General features: G+C 34.8%; 1 protein-coding gene across 1 annotated transcript; it reads right to left on the reverse strand.

Annotated features, from left to right (window-relative positions):
* Positions 1–327: 327 nt before the first annotated feature.
* Positions 328–17,781, reverse strand: LOC120148199 (histone H4). Its single transcript, XM_039161368.1, has 3 exons — positions 17,777–17,781; positions 14,800–14,804; positions 328–817 (listed from the first exon to the last, which is right to left on the reverse strand). The coding sequence occupies exon 3, from the start codon at positions 811–813 to the stop codon at positions 502–504; it is 312 nt and encodes a 103-aa protein (XP_039017299.1). The 5' UTR covers positions 814–817; positions 14,800–14,804; positions 17,777–17,781; the 3' UTR covers positions 328–501.
* Between the last annotated feature and the right edge of the window lie 588 nt (positions 17,782–18,369).

Below are 18,369 nucleotides of genomic sequence, written 5' to 3' on the forward strand. Positions count from 1 at the left end.
TCTACTTGAACAGTCGGACCTTGTTAATAAACGACAAGACCCAATGCGCCATATCGTCAATTGATCTCATTTTATTTTTTCATTATCATTGACAAAGTGAAGAAAAACCTAGAAGCACCAATCATAGAAGTAATGGCCAACAACAACCTAGAAGCACCGCCTAATTAACAAGTCCACTTAAAAATATTTTTTTAAAATCTGAGAAATAGGTACAGAACTCAACCCATTACCAACCATGTTATTTGTCCATAAACCGGCTTGTGAATTAACGACGAAAACATAATTATGCAAAAAAAAACAGTAAACACGAACAAAACTGTATGGATGTAAAAACTTTGCTGAACTAAATCCATTGATAATATTGGGAACATCAAACGTTACAGGCGCATCAACAACGATCTGATACAATCACGGAAAAGAAATATCTGTAGCCAAAATCCATGATCCAAAAACACAAGCTTAATATTTCCAAAGCTACATCAATTATGAAGATTGCTAAACTTAACCTCCAAAACCATAGAGGGTCCTGCCTTGCCTTTTCAAGGCGTAAACAACATCCATAGCTGTAACAGTCTTCCTTCTTGCGTGCTCGGTGTAGGTCACAGCATCACGAATCACGTTCTCCAAGAAGATCTTTAGTACTCCTCTGGTTTCTTCATAGATCAATCCGCTGATTCTCTTGACTCCACCTCTGCGAGCCAAACGGCGAATCGCAGGCTTTGTAATGCCCTGGATGTTATCTCTTAGGACCTTCCTGTGCCTCTTGGCTCCTCCCTTTCCAAGACCCTTACCTCCCTTCCCTCGTCCTGACATTGTAGTTGAAAGGTTCGGAAAAACTAGTAAAAAATTTCAAAGGTTTTAAAAATGGGAAACAAGAAAGAAACGCAAGTGAGAAGAAATTAGACTGTGTTGTTATTTATAGATCGAATTATAGGTGCTTTGGATTTTGAAAAAGTTCGGCGGGAATTAATCCGAGTCGCACGATTAAAATGTTTATGGACGTATAGAAGTGTCGATCCGCGTGAAACATAATGAGCAATGCATACCGTTGATATCGTGTTAGTCGATGGTTATCAGGCGTACAATGTTTATGCCCGGACTCTGGGAGAGCGGAATTTCGGATCTAATTTTCCTCGTGAGTATCTATCCGTGTTATGTTTATTAAATTACATATAAATCGTTGATAGAATTTCATCGACGGTTGAGAGTAACTTTGCGACATGTGACGCGGATTGTGCTTTTTGAGTGTTTTAGAAATTTAAATTTGGCGGGTTCGAGCTTTTCAAGAGAGTTTCGATTTAATTTTGGCGGATTATGGAAAACAAGATGCAAATTCAACGAGAAATAGCTCCAATTTCCGGTTTGGAATCTGGACTTCGAGTAACTTATCAATCGAATCGATATAGTAATTTTTGGCGTAAAATAAAAAATTGTTAAAATATATTTTTTCTTATACTTCTTTTCTTATTCAAATATTTAAATTTTTTAGTCTGCTTGATACAACAAACGTTATTAATTTAAATATCTTTATCTTAATGATTATTAAAAATTAATTAACCAATTGACATGTGACACATGATTTAATTTTTTATTTTCATTAACTTAAAAATTAATTTCTTTTTTTTAATAAAGTACCTAAAGACCTTCAATTCAACCATTAATCACTTTATCGTCGATGATCATTCACTCATCGATTGAGATAGATGTGTGTTAGAATTTATGGATTTTGGTGTTTGAAACTATGAGTGCGGCCAGTGTTGGGTGGGCAGGCGACCAGTGAAGATGATAGTGGTAGGAGACGATCAGCGAGTGGAGTTGATGCTTTGGATTTAAAGGTTTTAAGATTTTTTTAGATTTTAAAAATATTTTAATAATTTAAAGTTTTATTTAAATATTTTTTAAAAAAAATTATAAATGCACCCCTTGTTGTATTTTGAATGATTGTTGATATTTTTAAACAATTGTTACAGTGTAATCATTTAAAACGATAAAGTTTATAACGTTACACACCCGTGATGACAAAAAAAAAATTATGCATCTGAATGAGGAAAAATTATAGTTTGAACACTTTTTTTATTAAGCATTTTTTGTTAAATTAAACATTAAAGCTTTTTTCTTTAATAATTACAATTGCAACTTTTGATGAGAGTGACAAGAACCAATCTTCACCAATAGGTTTATCATGACTCGTTTTAATTAAGGTGTCTGCAACTATATTTTATTATATTTTGATCAAACGAATATTAAGACAATATCTACAACTCGCTTAAACGATAAAGCCTTCGTCCATCGATTGGATCTATCCGAGAGTGATAAAATGGTCGATCTTCTACTAGTGGCTTACTAATTCTCAACCTTAATTTTTAATAATGATTATGTCGGGACATCTTCCCCTTTAATTGCCACCCAATATCTCATTTTAGAATGTCACTCTCTATAAGTCTTTATTCTTTGTTAGACATTTTTTTTGGGAAAGTCATAACCCCTCTACCAGACAAAGATTGTTATTTTTTAACTTTCTTAAGATTTTTTTATTTATTTACTAGCATAAAGATCTCTCCGCTCATTGTTTGGACTCCTCCAAAATATGTTGAAATATCTCATCTCTAATAAGGAGAGTTGTGATACCTCAAATATAACAGTAAGAAATTGTTCTTTTCTATCATATGACATTGAGAATCATATGTATCTTTCACCATCCCTCATAGGATTAATATCTTTGCTTCAGCTTAAGTGTTGAAATGTCCTTGCTAACGTATAGGCGATTTCGCCTATCAATTGAGCTATTTTAGAAAGGTTAATGAGTTGACTTTATCTCAAGAATGAGAGTGTTAAAATGTTTTCGTTATTAAATAAAATTGAGAGGTGAATTTTATATCTTCATTATGAGTTTTGATTCAAGACATTTTATGATATTCTCTCGATCAATTAAGAACAACTTGTTAAACCTTCAAAAATTGCCTTTATAAACTACTAGTCCTCTGCCAACAGAGACCTCTAAACAAACACCTTCATTTATCAGGGATTCTAAGGAACTCATACCCTCCTTACATATGAGTATCATATTCTCCGAACTAACCACAATGCATAGACAAGACAAAGACTTCTGGTAGATCATGTGATTTATTATAGTGAAGTCTAAGATTTGACTACCAGATCTATTTATCATGCTGATCTATGAGTGATCATAATAACCTTATGCATCTCTCCATCAACTAGAGTCACTATAAACATCTTTAAACTATAACTGAGAGAGGGATTGGTTCCATCAACAACAATTGTTACATGACCTTGTGTGATATCCAAATCAAAATGAATAAATCACCAACGATAGATGAGATAAATTTATTCCCAACAATACAAGGACGAAACCATGACTAAATATTGGTAGGGACCAATATAACACCATAAACTCGATTGGGCCTAAAGTGTAATACTCGATTATCAAGGCAACCTCTGATCCTCAAAACCTATTTATTTTCTTTTCAAATTTATTGAATGGTATCATGATAACACATAAATAATTGTTAAAAAAATATTTTACAAAAACAGAGTTCTATGACGCATGATTTAAATCAAAATAATACATCTTGAAGTTTACAACTCAAATACATAAGTAAGGTTATACGAATACACATGCCCACTAAAGCTATAATACATTACACTTTCACAGATGCTGGAAGTCATGCGGTGACGGTGCTCGACGAACTGCTCAAGCTACGGACCTGCCAACAGAAAACGTTCGAAGGCTAAGCTTTCAAAGCTCTGCAGTAGAATCACTAATCTAGAGCAACACAAGAATTTCATAAACTAAAGCATGTTAGAGACATAGCACTAAGCAATAGGTACAAGCATGATTCAAATCAGTGCTACCTACATAAAGTCCTCTAGTTTTATCCCTCGAATATACGTCTCATGCTTTCCTTAGTATTCGATAAGGGCCCCGTAATGAGTATATAAGTACTAAGTCTCTAACCTCATTATCATCCTATAATGCATCACCATACCAAACACAATGACAGTACCCGGTATCATAGAGACACTGATACTATCACTCAATAATAAGTAAGCATCGTGATGTAGCTCGGGGTCACGTAGCATCACGGAACTCACACCTCTATTTTCTTAATAGAGGTACATTGGGTAGACCTGGGTCACATAATATCAACATCTCCCAAGAATATCAAGTGAGGTTTGGGTCGCATAGCATGAGTACCTCTCAATACTGTAGGCTAGGTCTAGGTCACACAACATCGACACATTGCCTGGCTAGTATACTTCTCTTGAGTAATCGGAATGTGTGTGGGTCACATAGCATCAGTACCATGTTCAACTAGCGACTAAAGTGTATCTTGTATTGACTTAGATGTATCCATATATTCTATGCACACAAGACGACCGTCCTACTGCTAAAGTAACTAGGGTGTCCTCATTGTTTCCCGATATGCACACAAGGGCATAAGCCTTATAGAATCTTACCTCATAAGGCTCTTATGGTTATCACACATTTATTATTATCTCGATATTATTATAAGTCTTTCTCTAAAGCTAACGTCTTAACACACGTTAGTCGATGCCCCTCTAAGGCAAACAAAGTAGGTCAGTTACTTATTATCGATATTGCTAAAGTTAGGTGAGACTATTTCCTCTCACCTAAACTATCTCACTCGTCCTCTCACCTATGACGTTAAGGGAAAGTTAATTGTCACTTAAAGGGTATTTTAGTCATTTCTAACTTCAGAGAGATCTCTAAGCGTTTCATGATTTTCTACCGATTATGTTTGTTGTTCAATAACTGAATCACTGGTTAGCCTAATACACGACTCGTGTTTATTACTGGGTAACAACACTTCTAACGCTCTTATCGTACTTATCCTAAAACCCTTGAAGTAGTGGAACGACTTATTTATTCCCAATTCAATGACGTTCTAGAAGCCCCATACTTTTTATCATTATTGAATCTGACATATTCATCGTACCACTTATCGAATAACTCTTGTAACGATCTGCGATCCCAACTATCTGTATACGTCCTTGATTGAAGATACTTTGGTATATTACTCTTAATATGGTTACACCCGATGTGACCTACTCCTACAAGTGTTTGTAGGTATGTTTGGTCATTTATGTCCCTCACGGACTAAGTCTTACTATTACGGATCGTCATTAGATCTTACGTACCTTAAACGAGTCAAAAGAACATTTAACAACACTTAGGACCTTTAATGAATGAAACCCCATCCTTTTTCATCGAGCAAAATAGAGAAGGGATTAATCCTTTCTTTTGAGGAATCGATCATTTTCTCCAAGGGATCGATCATTTGCTGGACAGAAACTTTAGGATCAATCCCTTTGGTCGAGTACTAAAATAAAATGATTTATTATGTATTTAAACTCAAAATATTATATATTTTTAAAGAAAAATACAATGACTTATTATGTATTTAAATTTAAAATTCAGAAGACAACACTTAATTTGTCTAATATTTAAACTTATAATGACCTAACTTGTTATTAGACAAAAAACTTAAAAATATTTTCCTTATTTCGGTCTTTACTTTATTAAATATTTAATAAATTTGTATTTTTTAATATGAATACTCAGTTTTATATGAATCAAAATAATATTAAACCAAAATTTATCAAATATATTTTTTTGTGTAAATTATGCGTATGATATCTAAATTATCAGTCTTGATTTGTTTTAGTACTTACACTTTTACTTTTTTTAAAATCATAACTAAAGTTTAATTTTTGTTTCATTTTAGTATTCGCTATTAAAAAATAGTTTTTTTTCATTTTAGTACTCCATTTAAAATTTAATGTTAAGTTTTGAAAAATTGAAAGTTTAGGTACCAAAATGGACCATAATTTATAGTTTAGGTGCTAAATGTATTAACTTTTTAATGGTGAGTACTAAAATGAAATAAAAAACTAAACGTTATGTATGGTTAAAAAAAACTGAAAATTTTTAGACACTAAAAACGGATCAAAACTAATAATTTAGATATTAAATACGTAATTTACCTTAAACTTTTTATGGGGCTTGGAGCTTTTAGGCCCCCAACATAGCTCTGTCCCTAAAACAATATGATTTTAATTTTTGTTTTCATTTAACGTCTAGTGATCACAAAAGAAATAAAAAAAGAGAAAATAACCTCAGTGATCGAAAATGCCTTATAATATACGATTTTAACCAACTTTTTTTGGATTTGCCAAAATGACCAACAAATTCGCAACGCGAACTCCAATTTCGCAACCCAGTTTCCAATTTCGCAACGCGAATCTGTAAATCGCAACACATAAGTCAAATTCACAACGCGATAGTCAAATTCGCAACACAAAAGTCAAATTCGCAACGTGGAATTTCAAATTCGCAACTGAATTTCAAATTCGCAACTAGATTTTCGAATTCGCAACACGAATTTATTTTCGCAACAGGTTTTAGTTTCGCAACACAAATGTTTTGGGTATATAACAACGCAGCAGCAGTAACTAATAATCTAAATCCCTAAATTACAACTCATTTCATCTCCATCTCTAATTTTTTTTACATAATTTTATTTCTATATAATTTTTCAATGATTCTCTCCTAAATTATCAACTATCAACTTAATAAAGGTATGTTTTTCTCTAAGTTAGTGGTGATATGTAGTTTATAGCTCATTTGTTTAGTAAATTAATTTACAATTTGTAGAATGAAATCATCTAATGTTGATCATGTTTGGATAGATTTGTGTTTTGGAGGGTCATGGGAGAATGTTCATGGTGTTTTACAATATGTGCCTTTACCTACGAATCTTCAACTAAAACTGTCATTTAAAAAGTTAATTTATGAAACTCTAATGTTACGTGTTGCAAAGAAATTGAATTTAGAGCCTCTAAGTGGATTTAGGCTATCTTATCAGAGAAAAGGTAAAGTTTATTTGTTAACCGACAATGAAGATGTTGAACAATTCATTGCTTACATTAGTGTTTCACAAGAAGATGATGTTACATTGTATGTTGTTGAACCTAGAAGTAGTGAAGTTGGGTCAGTAGCGGGTAGCAATCAACTAAGTTCTTCAACCCCAGTTTATGGTGCTCACAATGTACAACGTTGTTATCAACCTCAAAATTTAATGTTCCACCACAATTTCATCACCAAGAAAATTTTGTTTCACCACATTTCCAATACCAAACACAATATCAAACACAATCTCAAAACCCACAACCTTTTCCTAATCAAAATCCCAATCAACTTTCAACACCAAATTCTGGTTTTCGTATTGAACAGTTAGACGATTATGAGCCAACAGAAAAAAATGTGAGTACTAGTCAGTATTCAAAATTTGATCTTGGTCAATACCCAAACTTTGATCTTGGTCAATACTCAGATTTTGATGATGTAATAGAAGAAGAAACAAACCCTGCATGTAATGATTTTGATATTGGTCAATACCCAAATTTTGATGATGAAACAGCTGCTGCCGAGGAAGATGTTATTGATGATAATGAGGAGGAAGTTACGACTGTGAATGAACATGTTGAACATCCATTCTGTAATTCATATAACCCTGTAGAAGAAAAAGAAGAAAAAAAGTCCCCGAAGAAAAGAAAAAGAAGAAAATGCCACGAGAGTATAATTGGAATATGCTAGAATTACTTTAGATACTGGAAGAAGAGTTGGTAAAGATAACAGTTGATTGCTACACAAAAGTTATTCGTATCAAGAAAGATGATTGTTTTGATACAAAGGAAGACTTGAAGATAGATTTGTATACGAAATGTGTGGAAGATGGATATCAACTAAAAGTTAACAAATCAAGCAAAGATCGTTTCGAAACAAAGTGTATGATTGACAAAAACTGTACGTAGCGTATGATTGCAAAGATGATAAAAAATTACGAAATGTTTCAAGTTGAGACTTTTATTGATAAACATACATGTTCAAGAACCCAAGTTTTTCCTCACCATAGATAGGCAAACAAAAAGGTGTTGGGTGGTTTTCTGGCTGAGTTAATGTTTTTGAATGGAAGGGTATATCGGGGACATAAATTATGACTGACATGAAAGCTCGGTTCAAGATTAGTATCTCATATTCTCAAGCTTGGAGAGCCAAATGTTATGCCTTGGAATTGTTGAGGGGGTCGCCAGAAGCATCGTTTGCCCAACTGCCGGCTTATTGTCACAATTTAAAACTGAAAAATCATGGGTCGATAACTCATATCAAAACAGATAGAGATGGACGCTTTGAGTTGCTGTTTGTCGTCATTGGTGTTGCGGTTAGTAAATCATTATAATTTTGTTGACTCATTTTTGTTAGTTGCATGCATTTCACATTTAAATGATTATATTTCTTGTGTATATGATTTTGTAGATTCATTCGTTTATTACTTGCATGCGCCCAATTATTACAGTTGACGGAGCACATTTGGAAGGTTGATACCTTGGAGTAAACTTATTAGCAGTAGCCATGGATGCTAACAACGAGATACTGCCAATAGCTTACGAGGTTGGCAAATCTGAAACCTCTGATTCATGGACATGGTTTATGAGGCATCTTAGGGATTGCATAGGTCCTATTAGCAATCTGGCAATCATATTCGATAGGGAAAACTCAATTGCCAATGCTGTTAGAAGGTGTTTCCCAGATGTTTTTCATGGACTTTGTGGTGTTCATTTGTACAGAAATCTAAAATCAAGGTATGCTGGTATAAAAAATCACAAATGGATATACTAGAAGGCTGTAAAAGCTTATCGGGAAGTGAATTTTAATAAGCATATAAATTTTTGAAGACGTGTTTTGCCTCAATGTGCTCAAACACTAGAAGATGTCAGGTTTGAAAGATGGTCAAGAGTACATCAACTTGGAGCAAGATATGGTTTCATGACGCCTAATAGTGCAGAATCAATCAACGCTATAAGTCGTAATTCCCAGAAATTACCCATTACTATGTTAATGGAGTTTTTTCGAGCCTCTATTCAACAGTAGTACTACAAGAAAAGAAACCATGCAGATATTATTTCTTTAAATTAGTAACTTATCATATATTTTACTAAGTATTATTTATTTAAATTTACAGGAACATTGGAACGTCGTGTTACACCATGGACTGAAAAAAAATAACGAAACGTGTTGTGAAGTCAACGTCATGGAGAGTTGAACCATGTTCAAACACTTTGTTTGAAGTATTGGATAATAACTTAAATGGGCTTATCGATCTAAATGCAAAGACGTGTAGTTGTAAGAAATGGCAAACATCTGGTTATCCATGTGGCCATTTTATAAAAGTTGTTATTCATCTAAACTAAGATGATTCAAGCGCATACGCTATGGATTGCTACACTAGAGAAGTATATCGACAGACTTATGCCGAGATTGTCTACTCATATCCACATCCTTATGAGTGGGACATACCAGATGACTTACAAACAGTTTTTCCACCAGTCATGGACAACAGACTGCCTGGCCGACCAAAAAATCATGATCGTATACCGTCTAAGGGTGAAGAGAAGAGGATATCGACATGTAGTCGGTGCAAGGAAAGTGGTCATACAAGGTTGACATGTAGATCACCAGTGCCATCACAATCATCTTTTTTCTACCAAAAAATGGATCCTCATCAAAATCCAAAGCTCATATGGTGCCAAGCAAAAGGAAATCAAAATCGCAATCAAAATCAAAATCCCAATCACAACCGGCTTCACCTTTTGGGACTTATTAACTTAGGTGATTTTTAAATGCAAATGTTGTATTATGTGTATTTTATGTGTGAATGTATACATTTTCAGTTAGACATTCATTAGTAACTTGAGCTTGAACATTGCTATGATCTTTTCAGTTGTTATCATGTTGGAATTTTCTCTTGTGTTTGATTGCTTGGATAGTTGTTCTCTTGCTTCTTCAAGTGTCCTTAGCTTGTATTTATAGCTTGGAATGTGTTTGATGTTGTATATAACTTGATGTTGTATGTTTCGATCAATGCGAAAGTCAAATTCACAACGCGAAATTGACTTTCGCGTTGCGAATTTGACTTTCGTGTTGATAATTTGTACATTCAACAGGTCTTTTTTGCCTTCAACATAATGCATATTGAATTTAAAACAACAAATCAACTTTCACAAATCAATTAAACAAGCAAAAAATAATTCTTATTTACACATCAAATTAAACAAATCAACTTTTACAAATCAATTAAACAAGCAAAAAATAATTCTTATTTCCTCATCAATTAAACAAATCAACTTTCAATGTAAAATTCAATTAAACAAGCAAAAAAAAGTGTACCCCAGACTGTTTTTTTATGCACAAATACATCAATTTCACGCAGCTCACGTCAGGAATAACCTGCAGAAACCAAACATTTGCTCAAACAATACTTTCTACACATCTAAAACCAACAAACAATAAATTATTGAATTCTAGGTACTTAACCATACATTTTCAAACAAACAAAGAGTATATATGTTAACAACACTTGCTCAAACTTACCAATTGTGTAGGCAAACTTTCAGCACGCGTATGCAGGTAGGCAACGTCTCGCATATATCGCTCGAGCCATAAAATGCCGAAACCATAAGCCTACTGCACCTCTATCTCTATCTGTGGGAGGTAGAATGTGTTTACTTCCTATCGTCAAACGCTTCAAGCACATGCATACAAGAAGACCACAATCCCCTCTGGCTCCCTCCATTTGTTGTGGCACGGTATCGTCTCTGATCATTGTAACTTTGAACTTTTTTGGCTTATTGTTTCCAGAATTAGTCCAATAATCAATCACGTCCAAGTAATTCGCCAAATGAGCGCTCCATCGCTTACAAATAATATCTCTCAAATCAGACAATGGTATGTAATTCAACATGCTGTCATATACCATTATCTTCATGGATAGGAGCTAAAGCTCGACGAGAAGCCAATGACGACGTTCCAAAACAGGGATAAACATCTGCAATCATAAATAATTGCGTACATCAAATAAAATTTATGAAAACCTTTAAAATATATTCAAAAAATAAATACTAACCTTATCGACCTCCCACCACGCAGGATAAAGTTTAGCTTTTCCATTACCCAACGTATATGAAGCATTTCTCGGATCCTTCAAGTGAGCTACGTGAAAAGATGTCGGCATAATAGTCCATCGAGTATTTCTTATTTTCCTCAATTTCCTTATTATTAGAAGACGTGACACCCATGCATCAATATGTTATTTTATAAAAAAAAATACATATATTAGTGAATTTATTAATAATTAAAAATAATAATCAAAATGCAATATAAGAAGAATATAAGACTTACCACCCCTTCGAGATAACTATTATCTTCAACCTCTAATAAAATACCCCACCAAGACTGATCAAGAAACAAATACATAACATGGTCGAGTTTGCATAGGTCAGAATAACACCCCTTGCTCCGCTCATGTAGATAAAAATCAACTGCGGTCTTAGCCTAAAGGGTATTATCCGGTAATTGTGTCCGGTAGTGTTCCCCTCTCCTGCTGAGAAATGGTACTGGCCGGTAACACAAACGAAAGCCAACTCACATCCATCATATCGGGCACGAGAGGGGGTTTATCAATATGTCGACATATGACACCATGTGAATCGGGCTCTTGAACGGCGGGCGGGACCTCTTGAACGATGACAGGGGCCTCTTGAACGGTAGGAGAAGCCTCTTGAACGATAGGAGGCGCCTCTTAAACGATGATAGGTGCATCGAGCTTCTTCTTATGGTGTCTTGGCACTAGTGGGGTGAACGGAGACGTAATGGCACATGCACGACATCTGATACTTGAACCCCGTCATGTAAGAAAAACCTGACGTAAAGCATCTACCTTATCGGGCCGCTGAAAATAAATTAATACATAAATCAGTAAATAAATAAATAATGTCGAAAAAGGTTATTTGCATTTTTAGTATAGTATTAAACAAATTTACCTCATTGCGTAGAGTATGAACCTCATTCTGCAATGATGAAACAATCTCGCGTAGAGCAGCAACCTCATCACGTAGCGCACCATTGTCATCGCGTAAAAAATCCACCTCACCACGTAAAGACCAAACCTCATCACGCCATGCACCATTGTCTTCACGTAAAGTACCGACCTCATGACGCAAAGCACCGACCTCATCACGTAACTCCCCTAACTCATCTCGTGGAGGTGGAGAACAAGGATATAAATGTCGTGGCCTCTTTGCAGGTCGTCTATCATGAGGTGATGGTGGAGAAGAAGTTCGATGATGTGATGGAATAGGTGATGGTGGAGGTGGAGAAGAGGCTCGATCAGGTGATGGCTCCGGGTGTCGAGCTGTAGAATCAGCCTGATCAGGTGATGGCTCTCGAATTGGGGGGTGCTCATCATCCGTCCCATCAAAAAACGGCTTACTAGCTTGCCACCAATCAGTGGCAAGCTCAGTCTCTGTGGGTGTCAGCCTCTGTAATGGATAGTTGGCCTCCTAACAATATAAAAGCTCAAACAAAGTTAAACTTGTACTAGTAATAACTTGTTCATATATGGTATTATTTGTGTGTTAACTTACATCATTCATCATCGTATATGGGAGTAACTCTTCCCAATCCAACATGCGGATCCTCTTCCAGGTAATAGCCCTAGGAATATCATTTGATCTTTTTATCGCATATGTACGCATGCTGGGGAAAGCCTCAAATATCCAAATCTACAAACAATATAATACACAAACATTAGTAATTGTTAAATAATTAATTATAATTTTGGAAACATTATATAGAAATTCTTACCTTAAAGGCCCAAGTAAATCCTGTCAAAGTGTATTTAGAACCATCGCCCCGTAAACTTTTTCGGTCCTCAAAGGCAGACGACAACTTCTTCCAGGTAGCTTTCCATAGATATGAACCCCACAGAAACAGGTTCCATGCATTTAGGTCCTCTACCAATAATAGTAGGTCCTCAGAGATAGGTTGTATGCCCTCTTTGCCTAAAAAACCGGCATGCAAAAGTAATAAATGGCATACTCAGACAACATCAAGGTCATCCATCCGAGTAAAACCATCTTTAACAAATAATCTCTTCAAGTCGTCGACGTGTAAACTCGACTTCGACTTTGCCAGTTTAGGGAAAACCCGAGATAACCATGATGGGCGGGAGATATGACTAGTGTACCGGGTTACTTCATCGTTTCCGAAGCGTAGACCAGTGATTAAGCAAAACTCCTCATGTCCAAAACAAGTATACGCCGGTGCCGGAGGAAAATGAAACCATATCTCTTCATCACCACGTTGTATCCTCTCGGGTAGATCATTAGTCATGGTCAGAAGAAACAAATGTGTCAACATAGCATCTCCACCCGTATGTTGTACTTTCAGACATGGCTCGAAGCAAGTATGCTCAAACAATTTTCTTTGTAGAGGTGTAAGCGTCGACGCAATTTTAGTGGCTAGGCTTAATTTATTCCTTAAGGTCAATGCAACCGAAATTTTTTTCTACAAAAACAATAAACATACCAAGTTAGATATACCAAAAACTACAAATTATACACTATAAACAGAAATGATATTAAACAGTGAAAACAAAGCAAATATGTTTCAAACTAGCACGGTATTCACCCAAGTCATTATTCCATCATAGTTCACAAAATGCATCAAATAACATTCCATAAGTAAGCACTTATATAAACATTTAAAAGGACAACATATAGGTTTAGTGCAGGTTCAAGGACAATATAAAGAGTAGTAGTTTATTCTTGAAACTTAAATTAGCAACACTGTAAAATTAATATTTGTCTTTGTTTTGTCTTTTTGTTGAATTAATGCAATTCATTCAAGTTTCAATTTGCAGAATAAGAGTAGTTTCTGAAACTTAAATTCACAACGCGAAAATGAAAATCGCAACGCGAAACTAAAATTGCGTTGCGATTTTCATTTTTGTGTTGCGAATTTAAATTTCAAAAACTATTCTTCTGCAAATTGAAACTTAAATGAATTGCATTTCTTCAACAAAAAGACAAAACAAAGACAAATACTAACTTCACATGGTTAAAGACTAAACAGTTTAGCAGTATTGGCAGCAACCGAATGAATTTACTAAGCAATCTCAGTGAAATGGTTAATCTTTATATATATTGAAATTACCAGTAAATTTATCATCATTATAAGAAAAATCTAATAATAATACAAAAATTTCAAAATAAAAATAAGAGATTAAAAAACTAACCTTCGGTGGTTGATTTTCCATTTCTGACCGTGAATGGTTGTGAGGGTTGCTTTGAGAGATGGAGATAGACGGATTTTCACCGGAGTTGAGGATGGATTTCGTCGGAGATGGGGACGGATGTCGCCGTAGAGAGTGAGAGATGAAGATGGGACTGAGTTGTGATTTAGGGTTTTAGGTTATGATTTGCGATAATACTGTTTATATTTGTGTTGCGAAATTAATATTGTGTTTCGCATTGCGAATTTGACTATCACGTTGCGAATTTGACTTTTGTGTTACGATTTACAAATTCGCGTTGCGATTTACAGATTCGCGTTGCGAATATGGAGTTCGCGTTGCGAACTTGTTGGTCATTTTGGCAAATCCAAAAAAAGTTGGTTAAAATCGTATATTATAAGGCATTTTCGGTCACTAAGGTTATTTTCTCATTAAAAAAATGATAAATTGAAAAATTATTTTATAATCAAACGATGAAAAGAGAAAAACATTACTAATCGAATGACCATGCCTATAGTTTACGCATAATTTAATAACCATTTTTATACTAAAATCGGATCCTCTAAGGATGAATTCGTGGTCTTACTAACGAGACAGACTCGATCCAGTGTTATTAGTAAGCCCGTCAGACTCTGAACCCAAAGCCCCTTCTACAGACATGATCTCAACAAAACCATCGGTGATCCAACGGCCATGATGAAACCAAAATTCAATTTCCTCCACAAAAATGGATCTCCTCCTTAACCTCGAGCCCTTGTTTACAGCTACCAAAGTGAACAGCAAAGAATCGGAAGAAAAGAAAAAGAAAAGCGAAAGGAAGATGAAGAGGTGGTTCGATCCATGGCCCGTGTTCTTCAAGAGAGAGTTCAACCGCACTTGGCCCTTCCTTGTTGGTTTCGCCGTTACGGGAACCATCATCACAAAGTTCTCCCTTGGTCTCACCGGTAACATTTTTTTACTTTCAACTTGTAATCTTCATATTTTCATGCGTCAGCATATATGCAAATATACCGATCGATTTTTTTTTCTAATGGTTGTCCCCCCTTTTGCAGAGGAAGATGAGAAGAACTCTCCATTTGCTCAGAAGCACAAGAGGTTAAGAAACCCTGATTTCTGATTTTTTGTTTTTTGTTTTGTGGATTGGATTGGATCAAGAATTAAAGGATTGTTTGGCTCCTTCACATAGATTTTAGAGATTTGCAATTTTTGTTTTTTTTTTAATTGAGACAGATATGAGAATCGTGTTTAAACTATAAGGGATAAAATTTTCTTATTTTTTAATGTTAATCGTAACAATTTCCCTTTCTAGCGTCTTTTCCTTTTAAGTTATGTTTCAAATTTGAAGAAGTGTGCGGGTTATGTTAGATTTTGATACATGGAACATTGAAAAATTGGAGTCTTTGATGGTTTGTGGTGCTTTAAGATTGAACAGTTTTAATATATATATATATATATATATATATATATATACACACTGGAAGCAGTTTCTCCATTGTCTGCACCAAACTGACTTGCCAAAAAAAAACACTTAAGAGTTCACTTGAATTGACCTTTGGGATTTGTGTCTATCCCTGGAATTAGGCATGCTGGGTTGACATTTTAGTCTGTTTGAATGCTGGAATGAGAAGTGTATCAAAAATGATCGAAGAGAAACAAAACATAGAAAAAATGAAGTGAAATTTGTTCTTAGCCGACACCGATTTCAGTAGTCAGTTGAAATTTAGAAGTATCAGGTTACAATCGTAAGACAGTAGATTAGAGTTTTCATCCTGGGACTAAATTGTATGCTTTGAAAATTAGGAAGTTTTATTGGTTCAGTTTGTTATTTCAGGGATTAGATTCTTTGAGATTCCTTTTCAATATTCTTAATTACTTCTAGCACTGGCAGTTCTGAACTTATAATAATCTTATTGAATTACATTACTATATTACCGCGTCCATGGCCATGGAAAAAGGGGGTTTAGGAAATCAATCCATAATTTGATGCACCTCAAGGATTATGACAGCAATGACACACAGGGCTATGAAACATATATTTAAAAATTCTATATTTTGAGTTTTTCTTTAATCTTAGTCCATATATAGGGCTTTGGAAATGACAGATTATCTGAAGTTGTGAATAATGTCTCCCTGTTTTCTTTGTTTATGCAGGTGATCCACTGATTTGACAAAGCCTATATGGTTGCAATCCCTTGTTATGAGAGGCTTGGTTCTTTTATCTTTCCCGAATGAACTATAAAAATAACAGAAAGACATCCCGAGTACACTCTATTTTTGATTTTTTTTGTCAACTATGAATGATTTTGCTTTGAATAAATGCTAAATAACATCTTTTACAATTGTTGCTTGTGTTTGATGCCCTTGATTCTGGTTATGTGATCATGAAAATTGAAACTTGACATTTTATGCCATTGTTTGCCGATTCTTAATATGAACTAAATGATGGTTATTGGTCAAGTACTTCCCATCATTTCCCTACCTGGCTGGCGTTGGAGGTCTTGATTTGGGTGTGAACAATTTGAACCCATAACGCTTGAATCTGATTCCAAACTTGAAGCATTTTGTTTCCACTTGAGGGCATTTTGGTCTTAATATAAAAATTCTCACATTCTGTGTGATATAATGGGTTTATTTTCTATGAAATCATAAAGAACAAGACACAGCAAACGGAGGGCATACACTAAACATCACAGATAACATAAGCTCCCACTTTTCCCACCGCAGGCATTGAAATCAGCCGATCAAAAAATGGTTCTAAAAATCGAAACTTCTTCCACCAAATAAATTTCTTTTCAAAAAGGAAGGATTGGAGAGCCTTCAAACTTTAAGAAGAGTGAGAGCTTTCAATGATAGCTCCTTGATAACAAAACAACAACTACAGATCACACCAAACTGAATTCAAAGTTCAAATTTTAAAACCTCAAATATTAAAAAGAATAAAAAATCAAAGTTATCAATTATTAAATGACAGATCTTAAGTGGCTAAACAAACGCGGGGTTTTAAGGAAAGGGTGGGTTTGGGATTGAAATGGTTGAAAGGTAATTACGGTGGTAGGGCAGTGAAATTAAGGAAATAACTAAATTAAGGTTACTTAATAAGGGTATTAATGGCACATGCCTTGCATTGCTTAAGCAACAGTGAAGGTGGAGACACCTGAAATACATTTGATTTAAACGATTCTACATTTTTGGTGAGTGGCTGTAGTTTAGCGGTTAGAATTTCACGATGTGGCCGTGGAGACTTGGGCTCGAATCCCGGCAGCCACATTTTTAGTCTTTTTCTTTTTTGGGAAACTTTAGAAGAAAGCTCTTTAATGTTCTATAACTGCAGATTTGCTCAAGCCTTGTGAAATCTTCTTATTTTATATACATGTAAATCTAGTTTTTTACTTTACGGTAGTCTTTATAGAATTCAACTCCTTACGTCACTTTCCTCTCGTACTCTTGAGGGTCATATAACAATGTGAAATACTAGAGGAGTTGCATAATTTCGACAATTTCGTTGTTATGATACAAAAACTTGTGAATCCTTATAAAAGCAGCCTAGTTTTACACTGCGTATTGAACATATGTTGATAAACAAGCCTCACCAAATGCAACACAAATTTGGAACAATAGACAGGATTTTGACACTGAAGTAGGAGAAAGATTCTCTTTGCGCACACTTAATTTGTTCCATACCAATGCATCTGCTACAGTCTTCATAATACCGACTTTATCCGGCCATTGAACATTATCGATACAAACACTTGAAACTCGCTGTAATTTACTCTTCTCTTGCTAAAAAAAGCAAATGGAATTCGTAAAACCAATGCTAAATCCAGGAGATAAAGAACCACAGACTAGAAGAGATTAATATATACTCCATTATTCCATATATACATATAACTAGAGAATAGTCTTGAAGATAAGCAGTTCCATTGTGCACCGATGACATCGACAGACGACAGGAAGGGAAATCGAACAGCCATCACCATGCTATTCCTGGTGCACATAAGCTGCATCATTAAAAAGACAAAAGCTTCTTCTCTGATCCTATTCCTGGTGCACAGCTTTACGGCCTTTTTTATAGACTATAATCATTCAAATTCATTAGTAAACATTTACCACGCTATTATCGATATGTTACGGCAAACGAGGCCATAATATCACAGTAGAGAGAATCGATATTGAAAATATGACTAACTTGTTACCT

The sequence above is a fragment of the Hibiscus syriacus genome, unplaced genomic scaffold (genome assembly GCF_006381635.1).
Source record: "Hibiscus syriacus cultivar Baekdansim isolate YM2019G1 unplaced genomic scaffold, ASM638163v2 tig00110954_pilon, whole genome shotgun sequence".
NCBI lineage: Eukaryota > Viridiplantae > Streptophyta > Magnoliopsida > Malvales > Malvaceae > Hibiscus > Hibiscus syriacus.

Excerpts from the sequence above, each read along its gene's own strand:
- LOC120148199 (XM_039161368.1), bottom strand. The coding sequence starts at position 813 with ATGTCAGGACGAGGGAAGGGAGGTAAGGGTCTTGGAAAGGGAGGAGCC.